The 14,293-nt window shown below is 42.5% G+C and overlaps 1 protein-coding gene across 8 annotated transcripts in view; it reads left to right on the top strand.

Annotated features, from left to right (window-relative positions):
• LOC110528336 (SLIT-ROBO Rho GTPase-activating protein 3) overlaps window positions 1-14,293 on the top strand; it is an 89,300-nt gene that overhangs the window by 13,717 nt on the left and 61,290 nt on the right. For all 8 annotated transcript variants that reach the window (XR_005052647.1, XR_005052648.1, XM_021610330.2 and 5 more), the window contains exon 2: window positions 10,646-10,841. Coding sequence is in view for 6 of the 8 variants with exons in the window: in XM_021610330.2 (XP_021466005.2) it covers window positions 10,646-10,841 (196 nt within the window). In the remaining 2 variants the exon portion in view is untranslated. The remainder of the gene's footprint in view (window positions 1-10,645; window positions 10,842-14,293) is intronic.

Here is a 14,293-nt window from a genome sequence, read left to right as displayed (position 1 = left end):
ATCAATGTGAAAATCAGCAACAGATTAAGGTGGAATTGACAGAGAGGAGTAGGTAACTGAGCTGCACTTCCTAACCTCCTGCCAAATGTATGACCACATTAAAGATAAATATTTCCCCACAGACTCACAAATAATTAGAATTTGTGAATTCAACCAAAGAGTGTGTAAAAACATACAGTACTATAGTTATTACTGATCACCCAAGACAAGCATTCACAGGAAACTGCCTCACTGCCATACTTTGTGCCAAATTATGTTGGAGTGTCAGTCTGTGTTAGGTGTCATGTGATCAGCCACGCTTGGATAACAGTGGAGAGCGAGACAAGCCCAGAGAGATTGGCACTGGCCCACAATGTAGGCTACCCCTCTGCCTGTTGACTTATTTGCAAATTCAAGCCTGTCGCAAAAGACCGTTTGAAATGTAGCCTACACGTTTTGTGCTTTTGTTGGAAGCAGTAACTCCCCATACGTATCTATAACTGGGCTAATAACTTGCTAACTAGCAAATAACTTGCTAACTAGCAAAGAACATCAACACATGGCAAGCCTAGTGGTTAGAAAGTTGGGCCAGTAACTGAACGGTTGGTTGCTAGATCGAATCCCTGAGCTGCCAAGGTAAAAATCTGTCATTCTGCCCCTGAACAAGGCAGTTAACCCACTGTTCCTAGGCTGTCATTGTAAATAAGAATTTGTTCTTAACTGATATGCCTAGTTAAATAAAAATAAAATGTGCACACTGTGCTCTTATCTGAACTGATCTGAAATGCGCATTAACTGAAAGACCGCTCATGGGCTACCCATGCCAATAGAATTCTACTCCGTTGCTCTCTGCCACTGCCTATAACAAAATCACAGACTCAATCTTGCAAAGTTAGATTTGTTTGTTGCATTGAAAAGGGGCTGTTATAATGTTGATTCAATCACTGTCACAAAGCCTGGAGTGGTGGGTGTGGAGTCAAGCTCAGAGAGCAGACGATAATGGGGAAACCGGACTTTATTACGGCCTCCAATATGAACCCCCAAAACAGCAGGCGAATAATCAAAAATTGTCCAACCCAACACAGGGCACAAACAGACAGGAACACTACACGCAACAACCTCGACTAACAGAAAACAAGTCCGCACAAAAACAGACGGGCCTAACAGGCTTAAAAGTCCTGAATCAAAACAAAATAAGAGACCGGTGCAACCAATAAGACAAAACAAACAGAAAAGGAAAACGGGATCGGTGGCAGCTAGTAGACCGGCGACGATGAGCGCCGAGCGCCGCCCAGGCAGGGGAGCCACCTTCGGTGGGAGTGCGAGGCGCAGGGCGATCAGGGGGCGAGGCGCAGGGCGATCCGGATGGAGGCGGTGAAACTGCCTCAGTAGTGATGGATCCAAGATGTCCCCCACCGGTACCCAGCACCTCTCCTCTGGACCGTACTCCTCCCAGTCCATGAGGTACTGCAGGCCCCTCACCCGGCGTCTCGAGTCCAGAATAGAACGTACAGTGTACGCCGGGGACCCCTCGTTGTCCAGAGGGGGCTGAGGGACCTCCGGCACCTCACCTTCCTGCAGGGGACCAGCCACCACCGGCCTGAGGAGAGACGCATAAAACGAGGGGTTAATACAATAGTAAGAAGGAAGCTGTAACCTTTAAATTGCCCCACACACTGCGACCCCGCTTCCGGGAGGGCAGGCGGAGGGGCAGGTTTCGGGTCGAGAGCCAGACCCAGTCCCCCGGTGCGAAAACGGGCGCCTCACTGCGGTGCCGGTCAAAGCCCCTCTTCTGCCGTCCATCAGCATGTTTTAGTGATTCCTGGACGGCTCTCCAGGTCTCTTTCGAGCGCAGAACCCACTCCTCCACCGCAGGAGCTTCGGTCTGGCTCTGATGCCATGGGGCCAGGACTGGCTGGTAGCCCAACACGCACTGGAACGGTGACATGTTAGTAGAGGAGTGGCAGAGGGAATTCTGAGCCACCTCCGCCCATGGGACGTACCTCGCACATTCACCAGGCCAGTCCTGGCAATACGACCGCAGAAACCTACCCACATCCTGGTTCACTCTCTCCACCTGCCCAAAACCCGAGGTCAGGCTGTTCGAGACCCCCAGACGTTCCATGAACGCCCTCCAAACTCTGGACGTGAACTGGGGACCCCGATCAGAAACAATGTCCTCAGGCACCCCGTAGTGCCGGAAGACGTGGGTAAACAGGGCCTCCCCAGTCTGTGGGGCCGTAGGGAGACTGGGCAACGGGATGAGACAGCAGGACTTAGACCGGCGACGACGACCGCCGAGCGCCGCCCGAACAGGCAGCCACCTTCGGTGGGAGTCGTGACAATCACAGAAAAAACTTTGATCTATGTAGTGCAAACTAATGGGGTGAACTCAGTGAAGTTAAATATCTTATCTTCTTCTTCATCTATGAAATCATGGCAGTCCAGTGCACGATCGATCATGATCTGCCCAATTCTGTACTACCATGAAAAAACTAACTAACTAACTAAACTAACTTCTACCACACCCTCACCCCCAAAAACCCTCCCCAACCCATTAAACTTGATCTATATCATGCTGAAACACTCAACCCTGTTCAGCATGTCAACAACCATTTCAACAGTAACATATGATACTCCCAATATCTCTTTTGCCATCTCCACAATAACCTTCAACCTGGCATTTCTGCTTTCCACAACCCGAGTCATATTGATAACCTTACCTTTGACACCACACATTCATGAGCACAAGATTTCTGAACAGGCCTCGAAACCCTGTCAGACCATCAGAAGCACCATCCCCGACAGTAGGTCCACTTCTGTCCATGTAAGCTCCGTCAGTCCGCACTGTAGTTCTACCAATCGTTTTTACGGCCTCTGCATATGATACATCATGAATGGTGCTATACCTCTGAGCCTCTCTAGCCTCTCTCTGTACATGGCATCCACCAAATGCTGCAGTGTGTTCTACCCCACAATTACAGCACTTAACCTTCACATTGCTTCCACATTCACCGTAATCATGCGTCCCTCCACACTTGGCACATCTTTTATATATTTTACACTGATCAGCTACATGTCCCATTCTTTGGCATTTAATACACAGCAGTGCAAATGGGACAAATTATTGAACATTTAAACTAAGGAATCCTATCTGTACTTTTCCCGGTACTTTTCACGGCAAGACTTTCTCAAACCTCAGCATCACTGATAAGCGTTCACTTCTTTAACCCTATTTTCTGCTGATCAACCTTTTGGCCTCAATTACTTTGCTTCCTTCACATTTTCTTTAATATCATCTATGGACTTAGATATTGGGATTCCAGGGATGACTTCCCTTCAATCTAGCATAAGCACCAGGGACATGGCTTTTAATTTTCTTCCAATTAAGCGTTTCCATTTTCAGAATCTTCTTTTGCTGAGCCCGGCTACTACACAATATTAACAATCTACCATTTCCAATTAACCAAGCTCATTTCACTTCACCTACCTCTTTCTCTACGGCATTAGTTAGTCGGATAAGTGAGGCCTTGTGGTATCATCAAACACTATCACCACTTTCTACTCCAACACATCATTACTCTTGCTTCCTACCTTGGCCCTCTTCATGCTTTCTTTACTAGACGCTCCACTGCTTTCAATATCATGATCTCTCTTCTTCCTATGTCTTTCCACAACCAACCATTCAGATCCTTGACTCTCATCCTCCAGCTCCATATCATCTACTCGCCGCCATTTCCCGACACTGTGTTCGGTCTGTTAAAAAGTGTCAGAACTTTGGTGCCAATCTCGTATGTGTCTCCGCAGCATGGCATTTCTTCTGCGTGGCAGTCCTGGAGGAAGTGGGCTGCCACGCACGTGCACAGTTTAGTGGGAACATTGCTCTGCAGCAGGGTTATTACTAGCCAAAGCTATTTTCACGATAAGCAGACCTCAGGTTTCTGTAGGAGTCTGGACAGGCAGCCGGGTTGGATGGCGACCAGACAGCGGTCAAGATGTTGCAACACAGCAGCTGAGCCCCAGACAGACAGAACAGGACTAGCTACTACAGTAATTGTGGGAAGGAGAAAAGTGCATTATTGTATTACTGTATCTCTAAACAAATCTGCTACTCCCTATTTCAGGTTTTCCCAAACTTGGTGTTGGGGCCCCCGCTGAGTGCACATTTTGGTTTTTGCCCGAACACTAAACAGCTGAACAAAATAATCAAAGCTTTATGATGATGATGTGGTGGGGGGGGGGGGGGGGGGGGATGCAACACTGGACTGACTTAATAGGTGTCTGCAATTATAGTAATGGAAAGACCGATTCAGAGACACTGGTTACAGCCGTGGTGATAGAAATCACTTTCTATTTGGGAAAATACCTCCATATATGTAAGCACATTAGCTACAGGACAACATATCTACACTGTATATATGTACTGTACCTGCTGCACAAGCATCCACATTGCACACCAAAATACATGTAATTATATCCGTACGAATCCAACTGTGTGTGTGGTGAAACAACAGCTGTAAACATCCACCCTCTACTCAGTCCAGAGAACTGACTTGTCTTAAGCAACCAGAGGCTTTCTTTCTGTTTTTTTTTTCTTCATATTTCATTCTGTTTTTAAACTTACCCTCAGGTTTCTGGGAGTAATTCATATTTGGGTTCAAATCCTTGTGAAACCCACCAGACCAGAGCTGTAGCCACTCAGCTTTTACTGACGAAAACAAACACTGTGGATCCGTTCCAAATGGCACCCTATAACCCACATAGTGCACTATGTTTGACCAGAGCCCTATGGGCCCTAGCATTTGACAGGCAGACAGGCTTTGTGCACTAATTAATGAAGTCTCACTGACTGTGCCATGGGCTTTGGAACATCTGAGTCATTTTGGCAAAACACATCAGCTACCAATTAGAGATATTAGTCTGAACTCACCATTGAATAAAATAAACATTGCTCCAAACTACTATAGTGCCTGATTTGACTAAATCAGATCACATTTTCTTATTCTAAGGTAGAAACAACGAGCCCTACATTACATTACATTACGCTTTCCTACAATAATGCAACTATTAGGGCCTTGTGGTTGTATTTATTTATTGAACCTTTATTTAACTAAGTCATGTAAGAACTAATTCTTATTTACAAGGACGGCCTACCAAAAGGTAAAAGGCCTCCTGCGGGGACGGGGGCCTGGGATTAAAAATAAAAATAAAAAAATACAATAAATATAGTACAAAACACACATCACAACAATAGAGACACAACACTACATAATGAGAGACCTAAGACAACAACATAACAAGGCAGCAACACGTGACAACACGGCATGGTAGAAACACAACATGACAACAACATGGTAGCAACACAACATGGTAGCAGCACAAAAACATGGTACAGACAGTATTGGGCTAAGTCAACAGCACTAAGGTCAAGAAGGTAGAGACAACAATACATCATGCAAAGCAGCCACAACTGTCAGTAATAGTGTCCATGATTGAGTTTTTGAATGAAGAGATTGAGATGAAGCTGTTCAGTGTAAGTGTTTGTTGCAGCTCGTTTCAGTCGCTAGCTGCAGCGAACTGAAAAGAGGAGCGACCCAGGGATGTGTGTGCTTTGGGGACCTTTAACAGAATGTGACTGGCAGAACGGGTGTTGTATGTGGAGAATGAGGGCTGCAGTAGATATCTCAGATAGGGGGGAGTGAGGCCTAAGAGGGTTTTATAAATAAGCATCAACCAGTGGGTCTTGCAGAATAGTATTGTAGAATAGTATTTTGCTATGTTATACATTTACAATTGACATTTTAGTAACATTTAGCAGACACTCTTATCTAGAGCTACTTACAGTTGGTGCATCTAGTGTGGTTCATGTGTGTTTCACAGTTCTCACCTGTGCATTGATTCTGTATGTGGTTTTAGGGCTGTACTTCAACTCTGTAGAGGCCTGCAGCATCCAGAGAATAGTGGCTATCAAGTGTACCCTCCTTCCATAGCCTTTACTGTTCTATACATAACTAGAGCTAGGGCTCTAGGAAGGGAAACATCATGAGGCTATTATCTTTATCACACTGATCACATTATAATATCAACCAGTCATTTGATCTTCACATGTAAAGGTAAGGTAGAGGTAAAGGTAAAGTCCCCCCTTACCTCAGCTCGCTGGTCACCATTGCATCTCCCACCTGTAGCACACGCTCCAGCAGGTATATCTCTCTAGTCACCCCCAAAACCAATTCTTTCTTTGGCCGCCTCTCCTTCCAGTTCTCTGCTGCCAATGACTGGAACGAACTACAAAAATCTCTGAAACTGGAAACACTTATCTCCCTCACTAGCTTTAAGCACCAACTGTCAGAGCAGCTCACAGATTACTGCACCTGTACATAGCCCACCTATAATTTAGCCCAAACAACTACCTCTTTCCCTACTGTATTTAATGTATTTATTTATTTTGCTCCTTTGCACCCCATTATTTTTATTTCTACTTTGCACATTCTCCCATTGCAAATCTACCATTCCAGTGTTTTTACTTGCTATATTGTATTTACTTTGCCACCATGGCCTTTTTGCCTTTACCTCCCTTATCTCACCTCATTTGCTCACATCGTATATAGACTTGTTTATACTGTATTATTGACTGTATGTTTGTTTTACTCCATGTGTAACTGTGTCGTTGTATGTGTCAAACTGCTTTGCTTTATCTTGGCCAGGTCGCAATTGTAAATGAGAACTTGTTCTCAACTTGCCTACCTGGTTAAATAAAGGTGAAATAAAATAAAAATAAAAATAAATAAACATGGAGTACATCCCAAATGGCACCCTATGGTCCATAGTGCACTACTTTTGACCAGAGCCCTATGTAGGGAATAGGATGCCATTTGGGATATATACATATATTACATGATTTGATTTTCCACTCTATTTTTACACAGTAGGGTTGCGAGGCTGCCTGACACTTTGTTACTGCTCCTTTCAGCAGCAGATACAGGCTATTAATTGTCTATTGAGAGACTCTGGCTGTTGTCCAAATGGCAACCTTTCCCCTATGTAATGCTGTACCTTTGAGCAGAGCCCTGGTCAAACATAGTGCACTACATAGGGAAAAGGGTGCCATTTGAGACACAGGCACAGAAAGGTGCCCTTGTCCCAACCCATGACTGTATATATGAATGGACAAAGCCATCGATCATGTGACACCATTCATTCCTATGTGAAGACTTAATTGCGCATTGAAGCCAAATTAAGTAGATTAAGATGGCGTCTAATGGACACATAACATGCGCAGTTTGAACTACTCTAGGAAGTGTCTCATTGAGTACCTCAAGTTGAAGGCTGACCGGGGTACTGCAGGCTGCCTTTAGCAACTAAATTAACCTTACAACTCCTTCAGTTCAAGGACATTCATCTGGTGTATTAGAACCAATTATTGGTACAATGATTGTCTTCTTTTTTTATAAACACAAAGAGATTTCCATTCACTATAATGGGGGATCCTGTTTTCTGCTAACAATGCCTGAAGTACCGCGGTCGGCCTTAAACTTCAGTGGCTTCAATGAGAGCGGGCAGTCATTCTCCCCTGGTCCTAGCACAATATGCTAATAAATAGAAGGGCTGCTGGGTGGGAACAGAACACAGAACATACTGGAACACAGAAGAGGAACTCTGGCCACACCAGTGGAGATGCCTCCAGGGTCCTGTATCCAGGCAACTAGGCAGCCATGGAGACCATGTGGATACATTTCCAACAAGGCGGCTGAGAGAGTGAGGGCACACACTTTTGCTCACACACACACACACACACACACACACTTTATTCATCAATACAAAAAAACGCCATTGAGAAGTAAACAAAAGTGCCTTTCATATGCAGGGGGGGCAGAAGAATCTGGTTCATTGATATATTTCTACAGACTTCCTGTCTGTTTGCTGAGTAGTGCATGATGAGAAAAAGGCTGCCATGCTGGAGACTTGGAGTGGCTCAGTCATGATCTCCATATTTTTGGACAGGTTCTGTTAAGGGAATGAAGAGAAAAGCTCACCACCACATTATGGGAATACTGCATTGGACTATTTGTTCATCTTCAGAATCTAAAATGTAGAATACAGATTTTCTTGTTTTTGTTTTGTTTTACAGTATTAGTTGGATGATGTGTGGACATGATTTTACAGAGCTGCGTGTGTGTAGAGTGTGTGTATGCATGTGCGTCTTTGTCCATCTATCTGTGTCCACATATGTGTGTGCGTCTTTGTGTGTCTGTTTGAGTGTGTGTTTGACTGCTCATAGCTGCAGTAGCAGCCTACATGTGAGATGCATGTCTGCTGATTTAGGCAGATAGGATGGAGAATGGAATGTAGGTCAGGCCTCTGAGATCTACACATTGTGCTGCGAGGGACCACAAAAAAAGAGTTGTCATTGTCATGGATCCCTCTGGAACTTTCATTGCGCACACCTGGTCCCTATTCCCAATGATTGTATTTGTATATATGTTCCCTTTGTTCACCATGGTGCTGTTGATTATTGTTACAATGTCCATTGGTGCGTGTGAGTACCTGTGCTGTGTGTTTTGGTTTGCGTGCCCTTGTGGATTGCGCAGATGATTACGGGTCTCGTCCCGTGTGTTAATCATTGTGCGTGTGTGTTATTTATTCGAGGTTCTCCTCGCTCTTTTGTTTGGGTTTCAACCCTGTGTTTTTGTTACGTGTTTGTTTGGTCTTCATCCCCGTGCCTTTACACGGCACGCCAGAATTTGGGGTATAATAAAAAAACTTATTACGCATTCCTGCGCCTGTCTCCCGAATCTCTTCATACCAACGTGACAGTCATCCTAAAAAAGTACACATTCTTTGAATTAAAATATGCGTTCTGCGATTTCTATTTATGAGGTTTGGAAACTCACTGCTCCAATTAATATGGAAAAAAGAGTTTTTACCTAAAAATACATAGAATGTAAAAACCCTTGCAGTCTGACGTCACATTTTTTTGGGCCACCTATGTCCAAACAGTAAAATAATGTTTTCTTAAAATTAAATTAAATATTTAAAAAATAAGGATTTTGGTAAAACGTTTTTAGTGTACATCTAAATGACTAAAAACAGATGTGAAGTATGTAGAAAAGATAATGGACCCAAATATTTCTCAATAATATCATATTTGAGAACTGATAATCACAAAAATAATAGCTTGACTCTCAGGAAGAATGTAAAATCCCCCAAATGATGCATTCAGGAGTATTTTTGTCATGGCATGGGGCCCCAATTGATTTTGTTATAATGTTTGAGTCACTCAGATATCATAAGCCTTGGCAAGATGTGTATAATTGCAGGAAATTTGCTTTAAAACCACACATTGTTCTCTCAGCCACATGGCAAAATGTGTAGAATATATAGACCCAATAACGTAAAAACCCTTGCAGTCTCACATCGATATTAAAAATAATCATATATTTAATCAGCATATAGACATCAAACTCCTTCAATACACTATAATATGTTTGAAGAAGTTACCAAAAGGAATATTAATACATTTTTGTATAGTAACCATGGTTATGTAGTTACTGAATGCCTGTATCTCCAAAGCACTGGTGTCAGCATAGCCACACCTGTGCCACAGTGACTTACAGTGGATTGAGTGACACAGTGTGAGGTGATGCTGATATAGTCTGCTCTCTTGCTTTCTCTCTCTGCTGTCTGCAGGCTCTGGCCTGAGCTGGCCAGCAACTTGGCTACAGTATTCTACAGCAATCATGGCGAGCCCAGCACAAAACAGCATAGGCCGTGACACCCCAGTCAGGAGCATAGAACAATCGCCGTTCGCGGAGGACCACAAGATCAAACCCACAGACACACAGACACACACATTCCCCGTCTAGGTCTAAAAAGGGCCTAAAATGGCCACTTTCAAAATGTTGTTATAGTTTGTGATACAAATGTAAAAATAATGTCAAACATCCTTCCTCCCAATGAAGTTTCTATGTGAGAATTACCTGAACAATCTGAGATCCCAAAAATAATTTGGGGCTACGCTGGCATGGAATCGCCCATATTTGATATTACCATTCAAAAGTATGGATTTGACTTTTCATTTTTTTCTAAGGTAATATCTTAGTTGTACTGGGAAACTTTATGTGAAGTGACATTTTAAGTCATTATGTGAATGTGTAAATAAAATACCATAGACATTAGGTAAGGGGTAAATTGTAACTGACCTACAATTGCTAATTTGAGTCTAATCTGAGTCTTGAGAAAGTACAGCAATAATTATTGTCATCAACTATACCAATCACAAGACCTCTTCTTACTGATCAAAAGGATATATGATTAGATATAGTAAATGGGGAATGTTCTACAGGTCAATAAAAAAATAAAAAAAGAGGTGGCAAGAATATTCACTTTAGGCCTCGAAAAACTAAAACAACAAATAATTGATGGGTACTCCTACACTAAAACTTCTAACCAAGCATTAGCTAATTGAATAACAGCTTTCTATGTGGTTTCTAATTTGAGTTATTTAGCTATTACTACTGACCCTGTGTTACTTTTAGCCCTCGCCTCCCCTACCATTATTTTTGTGAAATGTATCATTTACCTCCTGTATGCCTGCCCTTACAAGACACTTTTACCTTTTCACACTGCCCCTCTTTGAATCTGTCCTTTCCTCCTTTCTAATTGGCAGAGATCCGTAACCAATTGGTGGAGCAGTTCCGTTGTCTTGAACAGCAGTCGGAATCCCGGCTACAGCTGCTGCAGGACCTGCAGGACTTCTTCCGCCGCAAGGCCGAGCTGCAGCTGGAGTACTCTAGAGGCCTGGACAAACTGGCTGAGCGCTTCTCCGCCAAGATACGCTCCTCCAGGGAACACCAGCACTTTAAGTGGGTACTGTCGAGTGTGTGTATGTGTGAAGGCTTCTCTCTGTCTGGTAACCCTGTAATTGTGTTTTTGATGTATATTAGGACTGTATGATGAACAGCAATTATATATTTTATACTGATAGAAAGGGAGGTGTGTGTACTGTCTGTCTGGTAATCCTATCTTCTTGTATTAGTCTAAAGAGGGAGAGAGGGGGAGAGGGAGAGAGAAAGAGAGAGAGAGAGGGAGAGAGAAGGAGAGAGAGAGAGAGAACAGGATAGCCAAGAAAGCTTGTGGCTTCAGACCACTAGAAACTATTGTGCCTTTCGCATCTAGGTCAAACTCATTATCTTCTCCTTCTCTTTTTATGTGTCTTGATGTCATCCCCTGCTTATTTACACACATTCCCTACTATAAAACACAGTATCATATGGGCAATTCTAATTACAAATTGTGCGGTTGGGGCAGTCATTACCAAATTTTGTATCTGCACTGTTCTTATAGCAAAGGTTTTTTTGCTAAATGTTCTCTGTACCTTATGCTTAGAGTTGTATGGTTTGTTAGACTTTGAAATCAATGGATTTTGTTTGGCATACATTTTAAAGTCTGAGTCTCAGTGTAATTCCATTACAATGAAAAACAATGGAAAAATGCAGTAGAACTGGCTTCGAGGTCCAGAGTTGAGTTTGAGGGCTATATAGTTCCAAGCTTCAAGCAGTAATCCAATTCAGCAGTACTCAAAAATGCATATAAAAAAGTTCAAAAACACACGAGAAATAGAAATAAGGAGAGCACGAGAATGTAGGTAAGCTACAGTTTAAGTCGGAAGTTGACATACACTTAGGTTGGAGTCATTAAAACTCGTTTTTCAACCACTCCACAAATGTCTTGTTAACAAACTATAGTTTTGGCAAGTCGGTTAGGACATCTACTTTGTCATTTTTCCAACAATTGTTTACAGACAGATTATTTCACTTATAATTCACTCTATCAAAATTCCAGTGGGTCTGAAGTTTACACACACTAAGTTGACTGTGCCTTTAAACAGCTTGGAAAATTCCAGAAAATTATGTCATGGCTTTAGAAGCTTCTGAGAGGCTAATTGACATCATTTGAGTCAATTGGAGGTGTACCTGTGGATGTATTTCAAGGCCTACCTTCAAACTCAGTGCCTCTTTGCTTGACATCATGGGAAAATCAAAATAAATCAGCCAAGACCTCAGAATAAAAATTGTAGACCTCCACAAGTCTGATTTATCCTTGGGAGCAATTTCCAAACGCCTGAAGGTACCACGTTCATCTGTACAAACAACGGTACGCAAGTATTAACACCATGGGACCACATAGCCGTCATACCGCTCAGGAAGGAGACGCATTCTCTCTCCTAGAGATGAACGTACTTTGGTGCGAAAAGTGCAAATCAATCCCAGAACAACAGCAAAGGACCTTGTGAAGATGCTGGAGGAAACGGGTGCAAAAGTATCTATATCCACAGTAAAACGACATAACCTGAAAGGCCACTCGGCAAGGAAGATGCCACTGCTCCAAAACTGCCATAAAAAAGACAAACTACAGTTTGCAACTGCACATAGGGACAAAATCATACTTTTTGGAGAAATGTCCTCTGGTCTGATGAAACAAAAATAGAACTGTTTGGCCATAATTACTATCGTTATGGTTGGAGGAAATAGGGGGTGGCTTGCAAGCCGAAGAACACCATCCCAACCGTGAAGCACGGGGGTGGCAGCATCATGTTGAGGTCGTGCTTTGCTGCAGGAGGGACTGGTGCACTTCACAAATGGCATCATGAGGCAGGAAAATTATGTAGATATATTGAAGCATTATCTCAAGTAGAGGTCGACCGATTAATCGGAATGGACGATTTATTAGGGCCGATTTCAAGTTTTCATAACAATTGGAAATCGGTAATTATGGACGCCGATTTTCTTTAATTTAATCTTTAATTTAATCTTTATTTAACTAGGCAAGTCAGTTAAGAACCGTCATTGAAAATAAGAACACATTCTTATTTTCAATGACGGCCTAGGAACGGTGGGTTAACTGCCTTGTTCAGGGGCAGAATGACAGATTTTTACCTTGTCAGCTCAGGGATTCAATCTTGCAACCTTACGGTTAACTAGTCTAACGCTCTAACCACCTGCCTCGCGAGGAGCCTGCCTGTTACGCGAATGCAGTAAGAAGCCAAGGTAAGTTGCTAGGTAGCATTAAACTTAATCAATCATAATGACTAGTTATAACTACACATGGTTGATGATATTACTAGTTTATCTCGAATGTCCTGCGTTGCATATAATCGATGCAATGCGCATTCGTGAAAAAGGACTGTCGTTGCTCCAACGTGTACCTAACCATAAACACCAATGCCAAATCACCAAACACCAACACCAAATCAATGCACAGAAGTATATATTGTTAAACCTGCATATTTAGCTAAAATAAATCCAGGTTAGCAGGCAATATTAACCAGGTGAAATTGTGTCACTTCTCTTGTGTTCATTGCACGCAGAGTCAGGGTATATGCAACAGTTTGGGCCGGATGGCTCATTGCAAACTAATTTGCCAGAATTTTACGTAATTATGACATAACATTGAAGGTTGTACAATGTAACAGGAATATTTAGACTTATGGATGCCACCCGTTAGATAAAATACGTAACGGTTCCGTATTTCACTGAAAGAATAAACGTCTTGTTTTCGAGATGATAGTTTCCGGATTCGGCCATATTAATGACCTAAGGCTCGCATTTCTGTGTGTTATTATGTTATAATTAAGTCTATGATTTGATGGAGCAGTCTGACTGAGCGATGGTAGGCACTAGCAGGCTCATAAGCATTCATTTAAACAGCACTTTCGTGCGTTTTGCCAGCAGTTCTGCTGTTTATGACTTCAAGCCTATCAATTCCCGAGATTAGGCTGGTGTAACGATGTGATGTGAAATGGCTAGCTAGTTAGCGTGGTGCGCGCTAATAGCGTTTCAAATGTCACTCGCTATGAGACTTGGAGTAGTTGTTCCCCTTGCTCTGCATGGGTAACGCTGCTTCGAGGGTGGCTGTTGTCATTGTGTTCCTGGTTCAAGCCCAGATATGAGCAAGGAGAGGTACGGAAGTTATACTAAAGTGCTTATAAGAACATCCAATAGTCAAAGGTATATGAAATACAAATGGTATAGAGAGAAATAGTCCTATAATTCCTATAATAACTACAACCTAAAACTTCTTACCTGGGAATATTGAAGACTCATGTTAAAAGGAACCACCAGTGTTCATATGTTCTCATGTTCTGAGTACGGAACTTAAACGTTAGCTTTCTTACATGGCACATATTGCACTTTTACTTTCTTCTCCAACACTTTGTTTTTGCATTATTTAAACCAAATTGAACAATTTTCATTATTTATTTGAGGCTAAATTTATTTTATTGATGTATTATATTAAGTTAAAATAAGTGTTCATT

The sequence above is a fragment of the Oncorhynchus mykiss genome, chromosome 7, assembly GCF_013265735.2.
Source record: "Oncorhynchus mykiss isolate Arlee chromosome 7, USDA_OmykA_1.1, whole genome shotgun sequence".
Classification (NCBI taxonomy): Eukaryota; Metazoa; Chordata; class Actinopteri; order Salmoniformes; family Salmonidae; genus Oncorhynchus; species Oncorhynchus mykiss.
The sequence above is the reverse complement of the archived record's forward strand: the minus strand, read 5'-3'. Positions and strand labels throughout refer to the sequence as shown.